Source organism: Dermacentor variabilis, chromosome 6 (genome assembly GCF_050947875.1).
Source record: "Dermacentor variabilis isolate Ectoservices chromosome 6, ASM5094787v1, whole genome shotgun sequence".
NCBI classification, from domain to species: Eukaryota; Metazoa; Arthropoda; class Arachnida; order Ixodida; family Ixodidae; genus Dermacentor; species Dermacentor variabilis.
In genome coordinates this window covers 67,752,760-67,774,847 of record NC_134573.1, presented here as the reverse complement: position 1 = coordinate 67,774,847, position 22,088 = coordinate 67,752,760, and the positions used below count along the sequence as shown (strand labels likewise).

At 46.7% G+C, this 22,088-nt stretch overlaps 1 protein-coding gene across 1 annotated transcript in view; it reads right to left on the bottom strand.

Annotated features, from left to right (window-relative positions):
• LOC142586164 (cholinesterase 1-like) overlaps nucleotides 1–21,542 on the bottom strand; it is a 47,256-nt gene extending 25,714 nt beyond the window's left edge. The window contains exons 1-2 of the mRNA XM_075697417.1: nucleotides 21,278–21,542; nucleotides 7,854–8,043 (exon numbers count right to left, since the gene is read on the bottom strand). Coding sequence (XP_075553532.1) covers nucleotides 7,854–8,043; nucleotides 21,278–21,542 — 455 coding nt within the window. The remainder of the gene's footprint in view (nucleotides 1–7,853; nucleotides 8,044–21,277) is intronic.
• Between the last annotated feature and the right edge of the window lie 546 nt (nucleotides 21,543–22,088).

Genomic DNA, 22,088 nt, shown 5'->3' with positions numbered 1-22,088 from the left:
ATGTTTAGCTGGAATAACGCCGGGAGAAGGAACGCGCCTCGCATTGTTCATAGGCGTCTTATCATCCGTCAAGCGGTTTTGACGATTCTTTTGTGTTTTTCTTTATTGAAATGAATACTGAGCTGTGTGTGGTATGCTTGATTGCAAAGGAGATGTGCACTTTTCTTTGGTTCATTTTTTTTTCTGACGGGCACAAAAAATCTCGACCAACCAAAGGCTAACAGCTTCGCTGTTAAACGCTGGGAGAATCTTGTGCCAGCGTGTCTTCCGTTTGAGATGGATGCATTTACAGTCAGGAAACAAACATTCGTTTTTACTTCCTCTTTTTGTGTATGTTCGCTTTATTGCTTGTCAGGCCGCGTTTACACGGCATGTACATGAAACTTCGGTTGTTAGACCGTCTCGTTTTTCTTGTTTGTCCTATGTGTTCCCGGGTGCCGTTTGTAGCCACGTTATTGTTTACTTTTTTAGACTGCGACAAGTCGCTTTTGTGGCTCTTTGATACTTCTGCGTACCTTGTAAAATATTTATTTGGGCAGTGTTTCAGGAGCGTATAGTGTGAAGCAGTAATAACTGGGTATGCTAACTCATAACTAATAGAAAGGTTTGTTGTAAAAAAAATGTGCTGATTTATAAGTTTACCACAAGGTAGTAGAGCAAGAAAGTTTTATAAAAAGCAGTGCTTGATGAAACCAAACGTAATCAAAAACAGGAAAACGAGAAAATACAAATACAATACAAGTCCAGGGGGAAAAAACGTGATCACCTACTGCGCGCGCGACTACCTTTTCCAATGGCATGGAACCAGAAGAGTGTGCTTCCATAAGCAAGCTGTCAGTCTGTCTATTGGAAAAATAACCCTGTTTCTTGAAAAGTGCAGGCATGCACGACTGGTGATTGTAATGATTTTTTTCATGCACTTAGAATTTTTAACGCGACAGCGTTAAGGAGCTCGTGTCGCAGAAAAGCCGGTGTCGTCGACGTCGGCGTCGGCGTTGGCGGCGTTGGCCGTGAGCGATAAATCCCAGCAGGCACTTCATGAATAAAATTGGAGGACGCTTAAGCTTCGCCTTCCAGAGTGGAACGCGACAGCGTTCCCGTCGACCCGCCAAGGGGTGTAAGACAATGGGCTACGGCGCAGAGACTACGCGCCCCGCATCGGACGCGGTGAGCGTCGAGCAACGCAGCGTTCGGCGCGACAACGAAATGTGCGCCTGGACAAGCGACGCACGCCTGAGCCCTAGAAACAGCTCGTTTCTAAGGCAACACCGCGTTCACTAGAGGCGCTTTTGTACCGCTTGAAGCATCGAACTCGTGGCTCAGTGGTAACGCCTCCGTCTCACACTCCGGAGACCCTGGTTCGATTCCCACCCAGCCCATCTTGGAAGTTGCTTTTTATTTATGAAGTGCCTGCCGTGATTTATCGCTCACGGCCAACGCCGCGGACGCCGACGCCGACACCGACACCGACGCCGACGACACCGGCTTTTCTGCGACACGAGCTCCTTAACGCTATCGCGTTAAAACGCGACAGCGTTCCCGTCGACCCGCCACGAGTTAGATGCTTCAAAGCGGTACAAAAGCGCCTCTAGTGAACGCGGTGTTGCCTTAGAAACGAGCTGTTTCTAAGGCTCAGGCATGCGTCGCTTGCTCAGGCGCACATTTCGTTGTCGCGCCGAACGCTGCGTTGCTCGACGCTCACCGCGTCCGATGCGGGGCGCGTAGTTGCTGCTGCGCCGTAGCCCATTGTCTTACACCCCTTGGCGGGTCGACGGGAACGCTGTCGCGTTCCACTCTTGAAGGCGAAGCTTAAGCGTCCTGCAATTTTTATCTGTATTTTCTTTCGGTAACATTTTTATTTATATTTCGTTGCATCAAGCACCAATTTTTACCTGGCCTTCTTTCTGTCTTTCTTTTCGGGAAACTATAGATCGCTTCATTTTCACAATGAAACTCAGTTGGAAGTTAGCCATCATGCCTCTCTGGTTTAATCCTGTTGGTACGGCTTCATGCTACGCGCCCTCGCAAAGTGCGTGTGTGTGTGTGCGTGCGTGCGTGCGTGCGTGCGTGTGTGTGTGTGTGTGTGTGTGTGTGTGTGTGTGTGTGTGTGTGTGTGTGTGCGTGCGTGCGTGTGTGTGTGTGTGTGTGTGTGTGTGTGTGTGTGTGTGTGTGTGTGTGTGTGTGTGTGTGTGTGTGTGTGTGTGTGTGTGTGTGTGTGTGTGTGTGTGTGTGTGTGTGTGTGTGTGTGTGTGTGTGTCTGTCTGTGTGTGTGCATAGATTTTGATGTGAAATTGGTGTCTTGGGCGTGGGAATTGGTCTTGTCCTGTGCAGTCTCATGAATTCATTAATTACGGCGTAACCGACAGACAATATACAAGAGTGAAGTGAACACACAGAGCGCTTCATTCTTATCCGTTATCTCTCTTTTGCGCTGTAGTCAATAATGAGTACACGGCAATTGCCCAGTTTTCAGTTTTTATGTCAGGCTCATGAGCCCGCTTGTGTCTTCGAACATCTGCATGGCTATGTAACTTGTAGTTTATTTTCTTGGCCATATGCTTCCAAGTCGAGTGTCAATCTCTTGATTTACATGACAGTCTTTTGTGCTGTGCAGGCCTAGACAGTTTCCGGTGAGTCCGTGCAGGCATGCAGGATGTTGTAGTCTGCAAATGTGCACTGCAAATGCTGCTTTGATTGCTTTCAGTTAAGATTTTCTGGGCTTAGGATATTCCGGAATGGATTCCACTTGTATGGCGTTTAATTTTATGTGGTGCCATACTACTGTCACACTGGTATTGCGACATCAGTGAACTACATGTGCCTGATATTTGTTTGTGTCTTCTTGGTTAGCAAGCTCCTCTGTGTGTTCGGCAGTCGTATATAGTCTCCTTGCCTAATTGTTTACCCCCGTAATGCAAGGTATGGACTTGTGTTTCCAGCTCAGATGCTCCTGAGGTTGTGTTTCCGAAGGGAGGGGTAGTCACCGATGTATCTCATATGCTAGCTGGCATAATATCTTGTGACCAGGTTCCGAGCTGTTGAAGCAAAGAATTTGTACCGCAGGCTGCCACTCTACTCTGTCTAGGTGCCTGTTCGTTTGCTCTTCCTCGGAGAGGTTTTCAAGCATGGTAAAGTTGGAAAAACCTGCCAGTACCCGACGCCAGTATTCCATGAGTTGTCTTTTTTTTTGTGCGCTGTTGATAACTCATATCGTATGTTACAAGGTGGTTCGGGAAGCAGGCTTAATTCTGTGATTCAGAGACGCCTCCGAAAGCAACCAGGAAGGAATGGCAACGATCAGCGCACGCAAACATATATTGAAACATACAAAATACTATATGTGCCTCATGATACAAGGGCTTAGGGCATCGGGGCAAGCGAGACCAAGCGAGACCAAGGGTCCCTACACAGCGTTCAGAGCGATTACCACAACGCACTCACAGTTTGGTGGGTGTTGCGTCGCTCAACGAACTGTACGAGCGGAGACGGCAGGCGAGCTCTCGCAGAGTCTTGATCGTCTGCTGGGTGAAGGGATCGGAATACGTGTCGCTTACGGGCCCCCTCGTGCCTTGGCGCTCGAACTGGTCCCTCCGACAGCTTTTGGCCTCCCGGACGTTGACGTCTGATCCAAGCCAACGCGTCTTCCTTGTTCCGCTTAGCTCGGTCTGTCTGCCGACGTGGTGTCTTCGCCTTTTATTGGTTGCATGAGGCGCGCGTTATCTGCCGATTCGCTGCGTGATTTCTGGTGCTTGCTCATTGGTAGTTTTCTTCTTGATTTATTATTTCTTGTACGCCTGAGTGCGCGGGCAGCGAACTGCCGTCCTTGTTGGGAACGCTGACGTGTCGCGTTGTACGTGTTTATATATTATTGAAAGTGTGTCGTAGTCGTTTTGGATGCGTCGCTAGCCCCTTTTCCACGTTAGACCCCATTCCAAGAAGTGTTTAGGGAATCAAACACTTTCCATGAAGGCTACACAGGACGATCACTCATATGCACTTAAAGCGATCGAACAGTCTTAGCAACAAAGCATTTTTTTTTACATCACGACTCACGACGGACACCAAGCTTGCGCTTAAAATGTGACGAAGATCATTTACAAGGTTTCCAGAACTTAGGAGTTTGCACACAGAGTCGACGGCTAATATAACGCTTAAGTAATTCAGAAAGTGGGCACTTTACAGCGTTTATCAAAGTACGAATAAAATGGAATGATATGTTCCCGACAACAGAAAAGTATTTTCGTGAAGCACGGGTCACACACGGCAGCATGAATGCGTTTGCTTAAGGCTAGCTTAAGCTTTACGGCACCACGCTCCAGAAAAACAACACTTCTCTTGTACCTTACGAATTTTCGCCGGGCATTAGCGCACCATATGGGCTGAGCCTGAAGTACCTGTCTCGGCAAGAAGCGACGAGCATGCCCTGTCTCACGAGCGTATTCCTTCTGATGGCGTTGTTTTGAGAGCTGTAAGTGCTTAGTGCTCGTTCAGCTCTTGCACTTCTGTGTTCTACTTTTATAGTGTGTCTCACAGTACAGTTGTCTCGATATATGCGCCGACGAACATGCTTTCTTTTTCGAATTTCTCACGGGATGTTTAGAATTGTATTAGTGGCCGCAGGCGATTTCTGATGCCAGGAACTTTCGGACCACACGTCGGCCATGTGTGCTTGCCAGTCAACTCTCAAAAGTGCTTGACTTCCTTTGAAATTTTAAGCCTTTAGTCTGCTTGGAGCAAGCTTTGACATCCTCACGCTTGCCACCGAAATCTCCTGCGTCTGTGGCAGTCTGAAATTTAGCTGCCTCTCTGAAGGTATTATATTCATCGAATAAAGTGTTTTGGAGCTTTTTATCTGTTTCTTCAACGAAATAAATCCCAGCGTGAGACTTCATGCCGGTCTCTGTAAGCCCAACAAAATTGCTGTCGGCGTAATCACTAATACTGATATTAGCGACTGCCTTAGCCGCGTGCAAGCTATGACATGCAACCACGTGTTGAGTGTTTTTGGACTCTTAAATCAAGATTAGTGTGCTGCTCACAAGGATGCAACACTTCATGAGGAGACAGCCCACCTAAAGACTCTCCATCTGTCTTGCAGGTCAGCAACAAGATTGCTACCGTGCTCATTGTTGAGTTCTGCGGGACTAACACATTCATTGAATGGCAACACGCTCAAATCCTGACAGTAACTAGAGCCTTGCGAGCCTTGTGGTTGCCTTTCGTTGAGGCGAAACTTCAAAACTTCTGCCTTTATCTTCATCTGTTTGGTCTCAGCCTCGACACCTGCATTAGTCAATGGCCGCTGCGCATGAAGCTCTTCAATGAGCAACTTTCGGTTCAAATCTCACCTTATTCACCCTGGGATTTCGTAGTGCTAGCCACAGCAGGTCCAGCGCCAGGAACGTGACGTCATAACTTGGTCAGGAGAGTTTTGGTACCATCGAATGACTACAACGATCGCCGGACTTTCCCCTTGATGGGGCATATACCGCTTTCGCATTAAAAAAAGCACTAGAGCAACATTTTTTCGATTTACCAAACACAATATTATTGGTTGCAAAAAAGAGTTTACTGGGGAGATCACCATAGTGTGCGTGCTGTTCTTCGCAGAGGCTTATCTATTAAAGTACGACAGCCTTACCTTCAAAGGTGTAGTATAGCTCATAACTAATTTAAACAATTAAATTCTGGGGCTTCGAGTGCCAAAACCATGATCTGATTATGAGGCGCGCCGTACTTGGGGATGCTAGAAATTTGTACTGCCTGAAGTTCTCTACCTTGCACCTAAATCTAAGTGCACGGATGCTTTCGCATTTCGTCCCCATCGAAATGCGGCCGCCGCGGCCGGGATCCGATCCCACGACCTCGTGCTTAGCAGCTTCATAAGTAATGATTGCAAAGAATGACACGCACTGTATTCCGACGTGCAGACACTCTGGAAAGATCTTTCGACGAGCGGTTGCCCGTCTGCGTTCATGAATGCTGTAGAGCACCGCTTGTTCAACCCTTTCCAAGCTGGCAGTGCCCGTCAAAAGAAACGCGCTCCCATTCCTTACGTGCCTGGGATAAGCGAGACCTTATCACGCGAGCTGCGTGAATGTGACGTCGAGGTGGCCCGCCTCCCTGTCTGCGAACTGCGGCACGCACTTGTCAGTGGGAAGGACAAGCGGCCGCAGTAAGCCTTTCCTGGCGTTGTGTACAAGATCCCCTGTGCGGATTGCGATCGCGTCTACATCGGCAGGGCACGCAACATTAAACAGCGGCTGCGCCAACATCAAAACGATGTGGATCAGAGAAGTGCGGCTTCATATGCCTTGCCAGATGACGCAGCAACGACTAAGCACAATATTGACTGGATGAAGTCTAGCCTAATCGGCCAAGAAAGAAACTGGAAACCACGCCTGCTGCTGGAGCCTCTCGGGATACAATTAACAGGACACACGGTCAATCAAAACGAAGGAACCCTCCCGCCGTCTTACGCGTGGTGCTTGCGCCACATGCTGAGATCTATTTAAACAGGCACTACAGCCTTTTTCGCACCATTGTGAACAAGGCTGCCGTACGGAAGCCGAAACGTCTTGTTTTTTTTTTAGAGTTTTACTTGCTCGGCGTACGTCTTTCTTTGTCATGTTTCGTCCCACCAGGCGGGTTCCCGTCGAACTCTCACTTACTACATAATAATTCCCCCAGTGGGGTATTTCTTCCCTACGACTATACGACTAGCCAACCCTACGGTATGGCCCGTGACAAAGCGGAGTGGTCCGAAAGCGGACCAGTTTACAAAGTGTACTACCTTCTAGACCAGCTCAGGTTCCAACGGAAAAGACTTTAACATGCCATGGGTGAAAAATCAGCTGAGTAAATTGATCCAAATACAGTATAGTTCACGCAACATAACCGAAATCTGAAATTGAGAATATACGTCAACTTCAGCGGACGCCGTGGACGCCGTCACCTACTGAAGTCGGGAAGCTTGAAGAATCCACATAATGAAGTATTCTTGTTCCTCAATCCTGACCTTTGTGCTGTGTTGCCTGTGTAGCCTTTAGTTTCAGTGTATCACCTTCCAAAATGGCCACCGTAATTTAGTTCTCATCCTTTCGTAGTTTTGTCGTCGTCGCAATGTTGGTGCCGCTGTTAATATGCCGCTGCCATCGTCATCACGAAAAAGTCGTCGTGCTTTCATCGTCATGTCATCGTCGTCAGCATCGTCACCGTGGTCACCGACCTTCTGTCATTGTGCCATCGCCTGGTAGATTTTGCCACAGCCCCTCTCTTTCGCCTTTAATCGAATAAATTGCTCGCGTTTTAGAAACAAGTTACGGAACCACTAGAAAATCTAGATTGCCAGCTACCTATAACACTCGTATCCTTACAAGCATTGGTGCTCCACGAAACATCCGCCAACAAGCGGCTAGCGTTCGATAGATTCAACACGATAGCTGACGTTTCCTACCTGCTCCCTTCGAGGGACTGCTCAGACTTACGGGTACGCAGTGTCTATCGGTACCGGAAAGTCACTCATTATTAGTATATGTGCTCATATATTGGCTTGGATAGCTATTTCACAACGAAGGAAGTTATATCGTCAGTAAAGAAATTTATTTTGAGGAAACATGCGTCTCTTAAATTATTGTATTTCTGGACATTACACTTTCTATTGTTATGAGAAAAACCAACCTAACTCGACATGCTTAAATCACTAACATTTCTTTATCTTTCAAGCTCCCGCCTAATTTGTTGCAACACTATGGCTCTTTCTCTGCGTGACATAGCCTGTGCAATGAACATAAACCGTGCAGCGCCCCAAGCTTTTAAATGGTTGCCACATCCTTGCGGTCGAATCTCAGTACCTGTAAGCTATGGTGACGACCACGACGTTGCCAAGGGCGGCTAGATTTCCACCGTCGTCCAAATGCATGGCTGCAGAGCCAAGGATAAACTCTCCTCCGTGTATCCAAGCCATGACTGGAAGGGCTGCCGTTTTGTTCAGGTTCGGGGTCCACACATTCAAGTAGAGGCAGTCCTCGCTTGTACGTGCGGCTGCATGGTTGAGGCGACGTAAGCAAAACAAAAATATTTGAGCGCTCACATCCACATGGTACATGTGTACATGTGTACATGTGTACATGTGTGGTTGTGGTTTTAGTATGCAGTCTTGGAAGTCACGGTAGCCAACAATAAAGAAATATGTATATTTGTGTCTTTCTAAAATAACTCCTAAATAAGTGATTGTTATATTTATGAACAGTCAATTTGTAAAACAATTTGTAAAAGTGGTAATTTTAAACCAGCATACACTACTCACTGCGATGTTCAGCAGGTGCGCTTTCTCCCACATAGTAAAATGAGAAGCATAGCAGCATTTTTGTACTTTGTGGGCAATGATTAGCATTTATTTCGACAGAATCACTTTCAGTTTCTCTTCCGTATAGAAAATATGCCAAAGAAATGGCTTTTTTACGAATTGAAGACCTTTCGTATTTTCAGGCTTTCTTTCACCTTCAAATTCATCATGGAGTGAACGTGATAAACACCCTATCGATGCAGGCAAGTGCTACAACAAAATCTATTACTTATTTTAGGTCAATATTTAGCCGATCAAAAATGTAATTGGAAAAGGGCTTGGGTTTCTGAATGGTTTAGTTTCTCTGCCCTGTTAGTCAGTGCGTGATCCATGTCACATATGTGGGCACAACTGCAAGCATTGTTTACAGGTAACGCAAGCAAAGAAGGCAACATTTCAGAAACCAACTCCGCGGTATGCAATTCTGACCCTTGAGGTTATCCTTTAATGGTAATTTATTGCAATTATGCTTTTCAGATCAACCAGTGGAAGTGGAAGAAAGCGCACCTTCTTCACGTGGCAGTGAGCTGTGTATGCATGTTTAGAACTATGGCTTTTACAAGTTGTTTAGGAAATTGACTGTTCATAAATATAACAATCAATTATTTAGGATGTGCTTTAGAATGGCACCAATATATATTTTTTTATTGTTGGCTACAGTGATATCCAAGATTACGTATTGTGCGGTTATTACTTCTTGTTTTGCAGATGTGTTTCCTCAACGCTATAAGCTTTATTCTTCAGCAACAGGCAGAGAGTATCAACAGACTTTGTGAAACGCTACCATCCACAGCAGTGACAATATGCACACGGCTAGTTGATCAACCGTTCAACTGCCTGCAAGAGCTGCTTGATTTTGACGCAAAGCTGACACGAGAAAACACCAGTACTTTGTTATGCTAATGATTGTTCTTTTTGTAGTTTTATATGGCTATATTCAAAAGAACAATGCATAGTTTTAGGCTTTGTTCCAGACAGGATGTCTAGAGCGCTGTTTGCAGTCCAAATATGTCATAATTATATAAGGGGCTTAATTTACTCATAACTTTCCTTATTTCTACACCTCTCACACTATGCACACGGGTCTGACGCATGCTTTTTGTGATATCTCTGCAGGTTCGTGAATTTATGCAGCTTGGCGGCAAAGATGCAAAGTGGTCGACCAAAAATCATTCATGGATACTGTTTGACTGATGAGCTTGCTGCCCAATTTTCTTTGTTTGGTCGGAATGGGAAGCGTAGCTTTTCAGCCCTAAGTATTGCCAGAGCAGTAGCAGATATGACAAAAAAGTATAATAGTTTGGTGCGTTTTATAATTATTCTTTTTATTTCAGTGACATAAAGCATAAGTTCTACTGGGAACTAATATAATTGTTGGAATTTTGCAATTATTTGCAGTAAAATGCTACAGACGAGTATCTACAATTTATAGTAATTCATGTCCTTCTTTCGGTACTCGCCAAAAAACACACTCAATATTTTGTCCAAACAGTGCTTCCATTTCTTCAGCAGCACTAACTAATAAATAGCATCTTTGTATCAGAGGTCAAAATCCCTTTTGTAAGGTGTCCTTGAAAGTAACAGGGGAGTTTACTTCACAGAAAATTGTTCTGCTTGTGTGTCATGAAAAATAGTTGCACTGAGCGAACCGTTAGCAGAAGTTGCGTGGTTGAAATGTAGCATTGCACAATCCCTTTTAATGGTTCATTTAAGTCAAAATAATGGCGTAGCAAACGCAAATCCCATACTGCATGCCGATTGTTAGCCATGAGTAAAAAAATATTGCTAAAGTACTCCGATCATATTTTGTGACCATACACAAAGCTAAAATACAAGATTATCGCACAAGAATCGTGAGGTAGGTGAGTTTATAGCAGACAAAAGACAGCGAAGAATGCAACGTGGGTACCACACATAACAACTGCTTATTGTCACAGTGTGAAGTCTGTGAAATTCTGTTTACTCTGCAAAATACATTCTTGGACAAATTGTTGGACCTGGCAACATTCAAACTAGGAATGTAGCTAATAGGGATTTGCGTACACTTTGCCAGCAAGCATAGATTAAAGCAAAACCATTTTTGGCATGTATAAAGGCCAGTTAAGCAACATAGCTCGGTCTGACGCGATTCTTTAAACAGCATCCCTTTACTGTAGTTCACGTCAAATTTCACAGTATGATAACGAGTAATTCATTACTAAAAATAGTATTGAATTGGCACCAGAACTTTGGCTCAGGGAAGAAAGCGTGAGAAAATGCAAGTCGCTATATTACAAGTGCAGCGGAGAAGATGCATATAGCACCGCCCATTCTACCATCACATTAGTGCTCAAATAAAAATTGTGATGGCGTTGCTAAAATCTAGGATTGTTTGATTGAGAGCTTTTTTATTCAACCACCTGTAAAAGCTTTCTTAAATATAACATTTGATTTTGTGGATGTGTTAAGTAACCATGAAAAGAGGAACATAAAAGCCGGATGCTGCCCTCTGCTACCGCCATGCCGAATGAAGGCGCTTAGCGAGATGCACCATAGATTTAATTCCTAGCGTATGTATGCACACAAGGAATTCAAGTTACATTTACCTGTACTATGCAGTTACATCTTGTACAGGTCTGCTCATGAGTTTTTGGTGTGCATTTTCTACCTTAATTTGGGAAGGAAAATTAGATGAGCGCGCCAACGTGTGTGATAGACTAGCAATGATGAGAGTTAAGGTTTCTTTAAAAATGTTTTTCTAATGTGGACTACGGGGCACCTGACTGTCGTTAATTGAATTTTGGTTTTTGAGAGAACGCATTAAAAATTTTCATTATTAGACTAATTCATGGCGTCAATTTTAGTAAATGTTGGGAAACAATTACAGGTGCTGCAAAGCTCAACAAGTCAGTGCAGCAGATGGTCAAGAGGATATCAAGTCATTGTTACGCCACGCACTGCAGCGACTCCTTACGAAGACACCGAACACGCCCGAGCACTGGGAATCACAGCAGGCAGCAGGTAATTTATTTGAAAGCATAATTGACACAAAAGTCGAACAGTCATAAGTGATTGTTTTGTATGCATAGCTCGAGGTCGCACTAAGGGAAGCATTGGTAGGAGGATGTAAAAACTTTGTGATTATCCTTCAGTTGCATAGTAATCACCCTCATCCAGCAAGCATGCTACACAAACTGCATAATCTTGTGATTCAATCTCTGTAGAATCTTACTTACAGTGTCCATAAACCTTAAATCTTTGTTTGGTGTTTCAGATTTCAACTAAGTGAAGGGCCTTGCCCGACTCTAGCTCCTACTCCGAGAAGGTCATATTGGAGTAGGATATGGACCATATTGGCTCTGGTGAACAGGGGCAGAGGCAGAAGACGAAGCAAAGTCAGGACGGAGCAGATGGCGAAGCAGATGGACGGAAGATCCACATTGGCCAGTTCTTGGCGAATTACCGACTAAACTAGAGACACAAGCGGCCGGGAATCGTCGAAGCACTGCGTCACTGGCGTGGCAGGAGATGCTGCTTCGATTTCTCGCCGAGCGATACGTACGACGTTCTCGCAGCAGGTGGGCTCACGCGGTGGACAAACGTCTTCGCACGTCGATGAAGCTGCGGTATTGGGTAGACGCGTAAACTGTTGAACTATGCGAAGACTCTTCGCTTCTTCAAAGCGGCGACACTCGTTAATGACCTCATTGACAGTTGTTATGCTGTAAACAAGCAGGTTAAGCGCGTCGTCCGCGATGCCTTTTAAAACGTGACTGACTTTGTCTGCCTCTGCCATATTGTTATCCACTTTGCGGCAAAGAGCGAGGACGTCCTGTATATACGCCACGTAAGAGTCAGTGGACGTCGGCGCACGGGTCCAAGGTCCTTATCCGCAGCACATTAGCGGCCGACGGGCTTGCCGAACAAATTTCTAAGCTTCTGTTTGCACTGGTCCCAACTTGCAATCTCTTCTTCGTCTGTTTCGAACCAGACCCGGGCGGTTTCCGTGAAGTAGAATATTATATTAACCAGCATAAGTCTGTTATCCCACCTGTTGTGTGCGCTGACCCGTTCGTAATTCTGCAACCAGTCATCGACGTCAACGTTGTCAATCCCGGAAAACATGCCAGGGTCGCGAGGCTGGGCCAGTATGACCGTCGGTGGCGACGACGAGGCCATGGTTGAACTCTCTCCCTCAGATGACATGGCGGCCAGGTTACGTCCGCTGCAGAGCTCCGTCTTGCGCAAGTGATTATCCAGCACGTCCACCAATGATGTTACGGGAAGGAAGAAGCGTGCGTCTACTCGCAGGTGACTTTTAATGGCTGAGCCAGCAAGCGTAGAGCAGCGATGGTATGTTATGGTATGGTATTCCTTATGCGATGGCGCACACCCACTGTGGGGGATTGGCCAAGATTTGGATGAAATTAGGCTATCTTTATTAAAAACTAAAGTTGGTAACGCTAACTGGAGAAAATGAACAAAAATAAAATGTTTAAGAATTCAAGACAATCTCTTTGTAGCAATTATAACACTAAGCTCTTCTTCGTCGTCCCCAAGGCCACTATCAGCGTCCTCTTCTTCGCAGATTACCGACTGTGACGATATAAATCCCTATGCCTCATACTGTGATGCTTCCCTTTGCGTCTTTGTAATATCCTAGTTGCACCATATGTACATTGTCAGAGAACCCAGGCAATTGAATACTACAAAAGCATTAATCCTGGAAGGTACTAGGGTCCAATATGGTCTGTTGCAAACTATATACAAGGTGTCCTATCTTCCATGCACCAAGATTTCAGAAGAGAGAACTCGAAGAAAACATAGCGCATATTGTTTTCAGTACCGTAGAGAAGCCGCCAGCAATTCTTTCGTTACTAAGTTTTAATTATGCAATTGTGATTATCTAACCAGAGAAGTACTGTTCTAATTATCAGTGTCAATGAAAAAATTGTAGAGCAACATGAAAAACTCCCGATACAGTTTTCTGTTGCTGAATACGTGCTACATAAATAATTTTCCAAGCGTAATAAAAGCCCGCGAATGCACGCAAAGTGCCTCGAGCGGCCAGTCGCACGGTAATATTGCGTGTATTCGGGGGCTTCTTTGACGCTTGGAAAAACTTTTGTGTAGCATGTCTAGAGCAACAGAAAATTTTATCGAAAGTTTTTCATGTCGGTCTACTATATCCTCATTGACACTTTGATAATTAGCACAGTACATCTCGAGTTAGAAAATTAGCTAGAATTACCTAATTAAATCTCAGTAAGTAAAATATTACTGGCAGCTACTCCACTGTCCTGGAAACTATGCACTAGCTTTTCTTCGAGTAACACAATAGCTCTTTAATATCTTTGTGCATGATAGTCGGGAGACCGTGTATATACATCTCTGCTAAATCAATTAAAACAAAGCATGCCTAATGAACGTCCCTAAGTTTCAATAACTGAACTCCGATAGAAGTCCGGTGGATGTACTGAAAGGGCCAGGTGCATGCTTTTGCATGTCTCTGAAATGTCGGAATGTACGGTTCTGGCAGCCATGGGACGTTCGTCGGATTGGCAGTTTTCGTGCGCATAAGCGTCCTATTGACGTCCGTAGTAAATCCGGTGGATTTTTATGGATCTCCAACAGACATCCATATGTCCAAAACTTGTTCACGAGTGAATGACTACAGGATTTTCATGGCCCATTGGGCAGTGGTTGGCCTTTCGATCAATATGCGGAGTTTGGGAGTAGTGGTTCCGCACATTCCATCCCAGCTACAGCTATGGGAAGACCACTAGTTATGCGTACTCCTGAGGAAGAAGCTGCCTACCGCGAATGCGAAAATGAGCTTAAAGAAGGCTTAAACAAGATATTTGCAATATAGACAACTTGCGAAGTTTGACTTGCTTGGTGTGACCTTCACTGTAACTAACACAGCTTGGCTGTTCGACCATCTTTACGGACTGGAAGGGGCGGTGATCTTTAATTTTATCAGAGATTATCAGCGACATTCGGCAATCTTATTGTAATAGAATATAATGTTGCAATTTAAAATAAGGAAGACGATAGCGCTGCTTGTGCGACTCTCGATATTTTCTCTTTCAGAGACGTCCCCCTGAGGACGCAGTCTGCGCCTCCACGTTGCAAAACGAGACTTACCGTACGGCACCCAAATTAGACCTCTTGGTGAGAAGATGCTTCCTTGAATACATGACGGAGGGGTCCACGTTGCGTCACGAATCTCGTCTCCCCACGCCGCTTGGGGCCGAGGCTTCCGGTATCGGAGTTCACCAATGGGTGGCCTAGCGTACCTTATGCCGGTGAAAGCGTAAACATATTTGCAGTCTGGTGCGCGGCGTTTGACACCTCGTATATGGCCGATGGGGGCCCTAACTACTACGGGCTCCGCGTCTCCATTAACAGCTTCGCAAAGAAGCGGCAAGAAAAGGTAGATGCATAGGCACACAGAAATCGAGACAAACGCGACGCGTCCACAACTCGCCATCATGGTGGCTAGGTCGTTGCTGCAATGATCTTAATGCGTTACTTCGGAAAGTAGGTGGGCACTGTTTATATAGTGGCACTGATCCAGAAAAGGCGGCACGAAACGTATAGCTGTACTCTCCGTTTCATGCACCAGGTGCAACGCTACGAAGGCTGGAAATAGTTTTTGCAGTTGCTGCGTTCGCATTTAGAAACAGTTCAGCGTCCTTTCACCAATTTTTCTGAATATGTTCTTTATGTAAGCTCAGATCTGAATAAAATAACAATTAACTCTTCTAAACTAACAAACCATGCCCTCATTCGGCTGCTAACCCCTTTCTTTACACCAATTTGCTTTTCTGTGTTTCTTTATTTGCAGTAGGTCGCGGCCGCCCCCTTTGCGTCCTCGCGCTATCAAGCCCCGCTGGCGCGCAGCGAAATATAGACGGAACGCGAGGAGCGATAAAATGTGGAGACCGGACAACTTGTGTTGCTTCCAGAGCGTTGCACCTGATGTATGAAACTGAATATAGCTCTAGTTAGCTGGGACTGTGCTCAAAGTGAATCACACATTTTAGAGCGCGGCTCTTTGGCACCCGTTCCAGCGGTTTGTGGCGCCGTCGTCCCTCGCCGTAAGCAAGGTCATCATCCACGCACTGATCTAGCTGCGCGCGTTCCTGCTGCCGTCTTTCGCAAGCGGCGCGTGTCTTGCTCTCCCCTTGTACTCCAAAGCCGGATTACGTAGTCTCACCTATCCTCTCGCCCCCTGCGCACAGCGTCGTTGCGGTGACTTTCATCGCTACCGTCCACTACACCCTCGCCTTCCCTTCTCCCGCTGTCACGGCACTGCCACGGTGCCGGAGGTGGGCGCTCCTTGCCGCCTGGCGCGTGATCCACTGCTCTCCGCTCCTCCGTCTCCGCGTCGCGTGGCTGTACGGCTCTCAGCCGTGTCTCTCGCTTCCCCATTTGCGGGGCGCGTTCCTCAGTGGCATTTTTTTGCCTCTGGCAGTGCTCGCACCTCGCTGTCCTTCTCCCGCCTCCACTCTTGCCCTATACCTCCTCTTACCTGGCGCAGTGTCGTTGCCGTGACTCGAAAGACAGTTACAGCGTTTCGCCCCTTTACTTCTTCCCACCCCAACCTTGTGCGGCCACATTGAGGCCTATCTGTGAGTGAGCGAATGAGTGTGGGACCTCTACGCAATACTGTTGTTCTATAGCCGTTTATTGATCCCACCTAAGAAGAAACATAAAATTATAATGACGAATGTCCACCCCCCTCTCCGCGACGGTGACCTTCTATAAGATGACGCGATGGCGCGTCGCCGGCGCGCCGCCTAGATAGCGGCGGATCGCGGTGTGTGCTGCCCAATCCCAAACGCAGAACCGCCTCCGTTGGGCACTGCGTGTTGTATACGCGGTTGCCTGTTATTGAAGTAAGGCAGCAGCTGCGCTCAAAGATGGCATTACCACGAAGCGTGATCGTCGGCCATTTTTTTTCTCTAGCTTCGTGGAAATGAGTGCTATCTTTTGTGTAAACATGTGGGGCCTTGACAAGCACACTAAAGATTCACCGACAATTACAAATACCCCTAATGCGAAATTTGAGGTCAGCTCTATACGCGTTTTCATTTCGCAATACATTGGCTGGCGCGGAAAACCTGTCTCGTGTGGCACGTTCCAAACGGAGCGCAGTGTGACGCGTCTACCTCGGGAGATCAGCAGATCGAGAGAAGCAGTGGGTGGGTGAAGCGTGGGTGCGATTCATAGCAGCAGACGGAGAGAGACCTCCGCTCATGCAGCGCTTTATTTCCATAGAGACGATGCGTGCTACTCTGGTGCCATATCGTAGCCATGCTCGCCGCACAGCCCGTCTTGCACGGCACGACGTTTTTCACGCTTTCGTTCCACCAATGACGAGAGCGGCCCTTCTTCGCGGGGAATTTGTGCCACAAGTGGTTAGTGGTGACGACATCGAGCCTTACTCGTAGCCACTCGCCATCGCCCATTGCAGGAGCAGCGATCCCCGTCACACATGCTGCTACCGCGGAATGACCTCAGCAGCTGACACCGAGACGAGCGTAACCCTCTGCCCCCGCCCTCGAAAGCGCAGATGAGATCGCCCATGTGGCTGCGGATGCCCAGGCTGCCGGCAACTGTGCGTATGCTTAGGCCGTCTATCCCCCACTCCTCCTCCGCTTTCCGCCTCATGGTCCCGCTGCACCCTCCTCCAACGCTATCGGCTTTCTTTCGTCTCCCGCTGCGCTCTGCGTTCATTTTGAGTTCGCGGCGCTCGTTCGCTCGGTTACGCAGGCGCCGTTGGAGAGCGCCTACGCTCGCAGCCGGAACGGGCGCCTAGAGGATTAAATATAACCCGACGTAGCGTGAGCGCGCGCAGACGTTACGTCACGTTGTCCAGAACAGCGTCTATAGGTCGACCTATAATTCGACGCACTGGTGCAGCCAACCTCACCGCACGCGGGCTACGCGCTCCGACGCGCCCGGCGTCGAGCGACACTCGCCCGCGCCTCGATAACGTCGGATTTGTAAATGCGCCTGAAGAGCAGCGCTAGGAAACTTGTGTCCGTGCACCTGGCCACAACGGGACAGTGACAAACTTAGTTAATTCGCATGTTAACGCACTGTACGTCATGAAAAGCCGAGAGCCCGCTTAATTTTATTATCTTTGTGAAACGCTTAGTTTGCCAGGCACCGGCGTGTGGGAGTTTCCATGTGTCAAATCCACTCTAAACCGCCACTGGGTGGATGTGATCCACCGACATTATGTCGCTGAAAAGAATGAATATTTGAAACAAATTACTGCATATTTTGTTCCATGCTTTCATGAGGCCACAGAGTGCACTGGCTCTTTCCACCATGAATAATGTTTCTTGTTTTACCCTTTATTTGTTTCCCTTGTTCGAAACATATTTCTCGTGGTGAATAGTAGTCGCTTCTGAGTCTTGCACTTTCCACCCATCAATTAGAAAGTTATGTATTAATTTAATGCCTTTATTTACACATTTCTTCCCTTCACCGTGAGGTCCTGTTGGAAATAGAGAGGGGAATGGGTAATAGAGTAAACAAAAGTGAAAACCTAATTAGTGACAGCATAGTTTGCATGAGCTGGTCCTGCATAATTTAAAATGTATCAGCGCTACATTGAAAGAGCACATAAACCGAAAAAGAAAAAACATTTCATTCCTATTATTTATATTATTAAATGTTTGACTACACAGCCTAAGTCCTGATTAAACCATATTTCCTGAAAGTTTGCTAAATGTAGCTTTGTGGCATGGTATACCATGAACACAATACAAAACATGTATGAGTTAGTAGAAGTACTTCCTATTATACAATATTAGCGAATGCTATGGCAAATAATTCGTTGATACAATTTCAGCGAGGAGCTTCCTTCAGACGCGTTCGACTAAATAACTGTTTTGCTTTTGTAGCCGAAGAAACTTATGAGCATTTACCAAAAATTATTTTTTCGACTTCATACAAAAAGCTGTTCACGTACTTTCACGCTTTTAATAACATTTTCCTTTTTTCGAACACCTAAACTACAGCAAAGCCTGTTCGCATAAAACACGCTTTTCTTAGAAATTCTGCTTATAAGCCCCACGAAATTACAAAATTACGTTGATGTCAGTAACATGCACTGTACCAGATTTTTGAAATAGGTTTGTTTAATAGAACAGGTAAGCACCAAATACGAGTTAAATCGAGTGCATAGACCCTCACAATAGCGCGGGCGTTTAAAAAAAAGTTATGGTGTTTCATGTGCCAAAACCACTTTCTTATTATGAGGCACGCCGCAGTGGAGGACTCAGGAAATTTTGACCACCTGGGATTCTTTAACGTGCACGCAAATCTAAGTACACGGGTGTTTTAGCATTTCGCCGCCACCGAAATGCGGCCTCTGTGGCCGGGATTCGATCCCGTGATCCCGTGCTCAGCAGCCCAACACCATAGCCACTGAGCAACCACGGCGGGTGGCGGGTGTTATATTACCTCTGCAATATTGTCAACACTTCATTGCAGGCCGTTGCATGCGACAAGTCTTTTCTGGTCACAAGGTGTGCGGTAAAAATTTAAATGTATGCCAGAGGTCACGTGGAAGATAGATGATGGTGAACGCTATTTGCGTTTATAATGGCAACAAAACGATAAAGTTACCAATGAGAAGTACAATTAGAAATGATAATTTTGTTTTCTTTCCTTATTTAATAAGAATGCTTCGATAAATGTGGGAGGAAGCTTGTAAGGTAAAATTTGCGCTTATTACTGCGCCTCTAGCTGGAGATATTGAACTTACGCAAGCGTCATTTAGGTTCCCTTACTATGCTACTTTTATTAGCAGTGGTGCGCGGTCGATTTTTTCTCCCTCTATGGGCATTTGTTGAACTTCAGAGTGCGCGTGCTACCCCTGGTCCGGCCTGTCTGGCGGTGAGTTTAAGCCCTCTTAGCGCACAGCCCCTCTAGCCCGGCTGTGGCCCAGCCGTGCCTAGTCTCAGCTACTTATCATCCCATACCACCAATGGCGGTAGTTGTCTGATCAATCTGATCGGTCGATGAGTCCTGCGCTGCCAGTGTGCCAGGCAATAGCCAGTGAAATCGGATACGTCATGCCGGGGACGTTAAAGGAGACCTGAACCGCTTTTTATGGAAGGGGAGAAAGGGATTTGGAATGAACATAGGCTATTTCAGAAATACTTTGCATGAAAAAGTAGTTCAATGCGTTGAGCAGAAGCGGAGTTATTGGCAATCAAACACGACCTTTGTTGTGCCCTGGTTCCTTCTTCAACGCCTTGCACCATAGAATAAAGAAACTTTCGAAAAGGGAAACCGCGTCCTCCACAGTGGTACGAAAATAAGACGATGCAGTTCGTGAAACTTACCGTTGGTACCGATAGATGGCGGTGGTCAAACAGGAAGCAGAAATACCTTTTTTAGTGCAATATTCAATATGGCCGCTTTTGACCGGTAGTATGGTTATAGTGTTCTGGAAGGGGATAGTGGACTATGGAGGCGGAGCGCCCCGTGCATTGCAGCGAGGCGGCGAATGCGCACTGGAGCCGGATGTTGGCGGTGGCGGCGCTGTAGTAGCGTGTGCTGGCTGCCTCCGCTGCTTTGCGTGCTTGTACGTGCAGGCTTGATTCTCGACGTTGGCTGTTTTTTGGTGTTTCAATCTGCCCTTCGAGTCTGTTTCGTGCGAAGTCGCCTGACCTCATGAGAAGTGTGAACGTGCAAACGTCAACGACATTGCTTCGCTCCCGGCTATGAAACAGGAAAAAAGGAAAGCAGCCGTCGTTGTTCACTGCACCGAAAGATGAACAAAGACAGCAAATTTGGGAACGGAACTTGCACCGCCAAGACAAGAAACTCGACGAAACATGTGCGGTTTGTGAAGTTCATTTTGAATCATCCTGGTATTGTGCGAGACCATGTGCACAGTATAAACGGTGAAGAGCTGCGTACGCCACGAGGAAAGCCGGAGCTCCGGCCCCATGCCGTGTCGACGCTGTTGCCAGATGCCACTACTTACTTGTCTAAAAAGCCGGCGCGGCCAAGACGACCTAGGAAACGAAGAAGCGCGGACGTAACATGGGAAGCTAAAAGATACAAAGTGTGCGATGATGAGCAATCCGATGAGCAATCCCTCCCCCCCCCCCGAAATTTTTTCGTGCTGTCATGCACCGCCGGCCAAAACAACCCGCGTGCCGGAAATCATTCTGGATTTTGCCTAGAATGTCTTTTTCACGCTCGAAAAGAAAGACATTTCCGCGCGAACATTGCGAACTCGATCGGGCTGGATTTCGTAGCAACGCCCATGCGCGTGACGTCACATAATGCAAGGAGCCCTATCCAAGCACAAAGTTTCAAGTGCGTTTGGATGGCGAGCGGGCTCGTCGCGGCATCTCGCGAAAGCCGCGTAATCTACAGAGCGCGTGGATTTCAATTCTGAAACTTAATGAATTTAATGTTCTGAAAATTTTCACTTAAAAGGTGCATTTACATTTCCCAAAGTCGTGCTTTAGATTTTAAATTCCAGTACTTTGCGGCTTATAAACATTTTACGCCAAAAGTGCATTGAGTTTTCTAAAGTCGTACATCGTACAATACAACGAGGCAAGCCAACTGAACACACTATCAGACAAATGGAAAGAATTGACTGGGGCTTAGCTAAGGTTAAGCCTGGATATCTGGAAGCGAAAAGCTTCGGTGATGCATATGGTTAAGCTTATGGTTATGCTTTATGATATTGCCTATGGTTATGCTTACGGTATAGCGTTATGCTTTTTGATTTAGCCCATGGATATGCTTAGGGTTTAATTTATGGATATGCTTATGGTTTAACTTATGGATATGCGTACGGTTTAGCTTATGGTTATGCTTTATGATTATGTCTTTCACACACATCACATGGGAAGCCAAAGGGATTGTTCACAAAGTCCGTCGTAAAGGTTCTGGTCGCACTTGCACTTTCACCAAGTTTCAACACGTAGTCTGTGTAACGGCGAGCCTTTACCTCTTCTTCCGTCGTTGTGTCGTCACTCTGATGGCTGCTGGCACTGGCGGCTAGAAGCCGCTTTTGAGCATCTTGTCGTCGTCGTTTAGCGAGACGCTCCTCTCGTTGCTCGGGTGTTTCACTAGCTCGTCTGGCTCTGGCCTTCTCATTCTTCCTTCGCAGCTGCTCAGCAATTCCCGAACTTTCACCATCTTGGCTACTCTCAGCTGACATGGCCGAACGTCGCTGTTCAGCTTCCTTTTCACGTCGTTTAGCGATACGTGCCTGTACTACTTCTGGCGTTTCAGACTCAGCTTTGCTGCGTCGTTTAGCGAGACGTTCTTGTCGTTGTTCGGGTGTCTCGGACGCTCGTTGAGCTTTCAGCCTTTCATTTCTTGGCTCCTTTTGAGCCAGCTCCCCTGGTAGCACTTCTGTATCGGTAGTATCACTCTCTTCTCCTTCCACGTTGAATGCGCACCCCTATTCTCTGCCAAGCGGTTATATAGTCGGCCTCCGCGATAAACAGGCGCTTGCGGCGACCATCAAACAATGACGCATAGCGCACGGCAGTGGCCATCTGCACCGTGCGTGACGTCACACGCGGCAGCGGCAAAAGGTCAGGCGACGGAATGAATGAAAAACTTTATTTTCACAAAAGAGGTATACCGGCGAAGGGGGAGCCTTCAGTCCAGGGCCTTTGTGGCCTTTGCCATCTTGCTAGCTCTGTCGATCAGCTTCAGCTGTTCTTCATGCTTCGAGCAGGACAGCGCAGCCTCCCAC